Source organism: Alligator sinensis, unplaced genomic scaffold (assembly GCF_000455745.1).
Source record: "Alligator sinensis unplaced genomic scaffold, ASM45574v1 scaffold103_2, whole genome shotgun sequence".
Classification (NCBI taxonomy): domain Eukaryota; kingdom Metazoa; phylum Chordata; order Crocodylia; family Alligatoridae; genus Alligator; species Alligator sinensis.
In genome coordinates, this window is record NW_005842166.1 from 866,173 (window position 1) to 869,376 (window position 3,204).

A 3,204-nucleotide genomic window follows, 5' to 3' on the forward strand; every position below is an offset into this window, starting at 1 on the left:
GGAATTCTTACCAGCTTCAGGGACTTTAAAAAAGTCCTTGGCTGCTGCTCCAGCAACATGGTTAGGGTGACCACCCATCCCTAATTGGATGGGACAGTTCTGCAATGGAAACATCAAGTCCCGGTCCCGGACTGCACAAGTTGAGGACAGCATATGTCCTGGATTCACGGCATCTGCAGGGATCGGGAAACTATGAGTTTCCCCTTGCAGGCTGGCAGCGTTCCAGCCTGCAAGGGGCTGCCAGGAGCAGGACACAGGGCATGCACTTGACCAGGAATACAGCCGGGCAGCATGGAGAGCAGCTTCCTGCAGGTAAGTCTATGGGGGGGAGAGGGTATAAGGAGGATGGAAGTGGGGGGCAGATTGAGACCCCCACAGTGAGGGAGGGAGCGGGACAGGGGTTGGGTACACAGCCAGGGCGGTGCGTGGGGCTAGGGTGGAGAGCAGGATGGCACCACAGGTGGCTTGTCCAGGGGGCAGGGGCACGTGCCACTCAGATTTGCATGTGGGGAGACTGCAGGCTGTCCACAGTGAGTTTGGGGCTCCCCACCCTGCTGCCATCCCCTGGGGGCCCTGTGCTGGCTGCTCTGCCATAGTGAGGCACCCCTGCCCACCTGGCAGCAGCAGGGGCGGTGTGGAGTTGTCCCCCTGCTGCTGATGTGGGGGCAGGGGCCGCACAGCCGGTACAGGGCTCTTGAGGGAAGGGCAGCAGGATGGGGAGCCCTGAGCCCGCAGTGGGCAGCCTGCATCCAGGCCTGCTCTGCTCAGTTCTCATCCAGCCATGGTGGCTACGATGTGGGGAGGGGGAAAAGGTGGGCATGTGTCCCGTCTTCCTCTTTTGAAAAGGTGGTCACCCGAAACGTGGTCCACAAAGGGGGTGGGGGTGAGACAGCACCATCACACCCCATCTGGACCCACCCCTAGAAGGCTGGAGGGGTAGGTACCTGCTGTGGAACATTATGGCACATACAAGCAAGGTCATAATATTGTCTGTTGCATGGAATTAGCATTATGGATTCTTATCAGAGTATATCACCCTTAGGCAACGGTTTTGGTAATATAACATCAGACAGAAAATCATGATAGTTCATGTAAGAAGCTGGATATTGCAAAGATCTTGGCTGTATCACAGGAAGTAAATAAGCTGGGGAGCTGGTCACTGCTCAGAACCACATGACTAAAGCAATAACCAAAAGAGTAGTGGCTACTTGTGCAAAAGTGTCTGGTGCCATGTGGCACCTCCATATCTGGGTGCCCAAGACAAGATCCCTTCCTGGCCCTGACTTTCAGAGGGCAGGTGCTCAGTTTATATGAAGCTAAATCAACCTCATTTATTTAGCTGCTCCTGTTTTCTCCCATTGTTCCCCGCCCCAGTTCTACTGGTTTGTTACAGAAAACACCCTGCCCTGCCTCCCAATTATCCTTTCACCCCTATCCCTCCCCAGCAGCTCAAATGACCATGTTTCCCCTTGTAATTGTGCTGCTAGGAAGTGGGAAATGCATTTGCAGGTGCTGCTTTGCTGGAGACAGTTTTCTGTGCCTCTAGGCAAATGGGGAGAGCAGCACAGCAGTGTTCTGCAAAGACCTGAAAGGAAATGAAAGCTGACACCCTGCAGGGAAGGCGTGCTGAATGCCAGTGTTTCCAGCTGCTGCCAACCCGGCATGGGCAAGTGGCAGGGAAGGCATCTGTGTGAAGACTAAATGTGAAGCTCCTCTGGAAATGAAGCATCTATTAGGGCTCAATAAAAAAGCTTTGAAGAAAAATATTTCTTTATAAAAAAATGGGGTTTTTTTGTTCACAGACTTGCATGGAAAGTGGTTGCTTTTTTTTTTTTCTTCTATGTTGTGTAATTATTTGTTATTTTCAACATTTTATTTATATTTCTTCATTTGAGTTTTTTCTTTCCTTGTTCGTCTGAGTCATTTCTGAGAGTTCATGACTTTTTCCTCCCAAAATGATTGGAACAGACAAAGAAGGAGTGTGGAGGATTGTTTGGGGTACTGGTGTAGGAGCTCTCAGCTGAGAGCTGAGGCCTGAGCGCTTCAGTTAGGCACTGCAGGGACCAGGCTGAGGAGTCAGTGGCTGGAGAGAAAGAGAAGAGCCCCAGGGCTTTGGAAAGGGACATTCTCAAAGTTTAAACAAAACTATTTACTTTTACAGATTGTTAGCAAAGTCTGTGTGGACAGAAGAGACCTCCTGATCCAACTCCCCCTCTCCCCCATGAGCAGACACTTGAGTAAGGATGGACTAAGCTCCAGAGCAAGGAAGTAGGCACGTGAAGGAGAGGGGACCTGCCCTTGCTGACACCACCACCACTTCCTGGCTAACCTGGGGGAAGAGGGGCCCAGACCAATCCTGCCCCACTAGGCTGGGGACTGGGGTGATGCATAGGGGGTGCACATGGGTGCACATGCACCCCCTGAGCATGGCGGTGCACCCCCTACAAAAAGGTGCCAGTGGGCGGTCGCCGCTCACCATCCCTCCTGCTGCTGACAACGCCAGCGGCGTCTGCGGGCAATCAGCTGGCTGCCGCTGCCTCTGCAGCATATGGGTTCCTCCTTCTAGCACCTACGCCTCGGCCGGCGGCATCTGTGGTTGGTCGCCAACCTCTGGTCAGCGCTCACCACCCCCACTCCCCTGCTGCCAACAGCACTGGCAGCATTTGTGGGAGCTCCCACCTACTGCTGCCGCGCTCCCGCCACTGCTGTGCATCCCGAGCCGCCGGGGGCATGCGTCATTCATGCTGGGGACAGTGGGGGCAGAATGCAAGTTCCTACTTTCACCGCCTGCTCCCTGCCCATTGTCCTCTCCCCTGATATTCCCCACTGCAGCCTCCCCTGCTGCCAACAGCACTGGCAGCATTTGTGGGAGCTCCCACCTACTGCTGCCGCGCTCCCGCCACTGCTGTGCATCCCGAGCCGCCGGGGGCATGCGTCATTCATGCTGGGGACAGTGGGGGCAGAATGCAAGTTCCTACTTTCACCGCCTGCTCCCTGCCCATTGTCCTCTCCCCTGATATTCCCCACTGCAGCTATAGCCCCCAGCTGAGCTAGGCTCCTTGCACAACCTCTCTATGCTGTGCACGCAGGAGTGGCTCTGGCCTTCCCCATGTCTATGTCCATCAGTGACAGCAGCATATGGGTTCCTCCTTCTAGCACCTACTCCCAGCCAGTGGGGGACCCCTGCTGGGGGGGGGAGGGGAG

The 3,204-nt window shown here is 54.9% G+C and overlaps 1 protein-coding gene across 1 annotated transcript in view; it reads left to right on the forward strand.

The window, feature by feature from the left end:
- The first annotated feature begins 291 nt into the window (after window positions 1–291).
- ANGPTL4 (angiopoietin like 4) overlaps window positions 292–3,204 on the forward strand; it is a 22,798-nt gene continuing 19,885 nt past the window's right edge. The window contains exon 1 of the mRNA XM_014520877.2: window positions 292–312. Coding sequence (XP_014376363.1) covers window positions 292–312 — 21 coding nt within the window. The remainder of the gene's footprint in view (window positions 313–3,204) is intronic.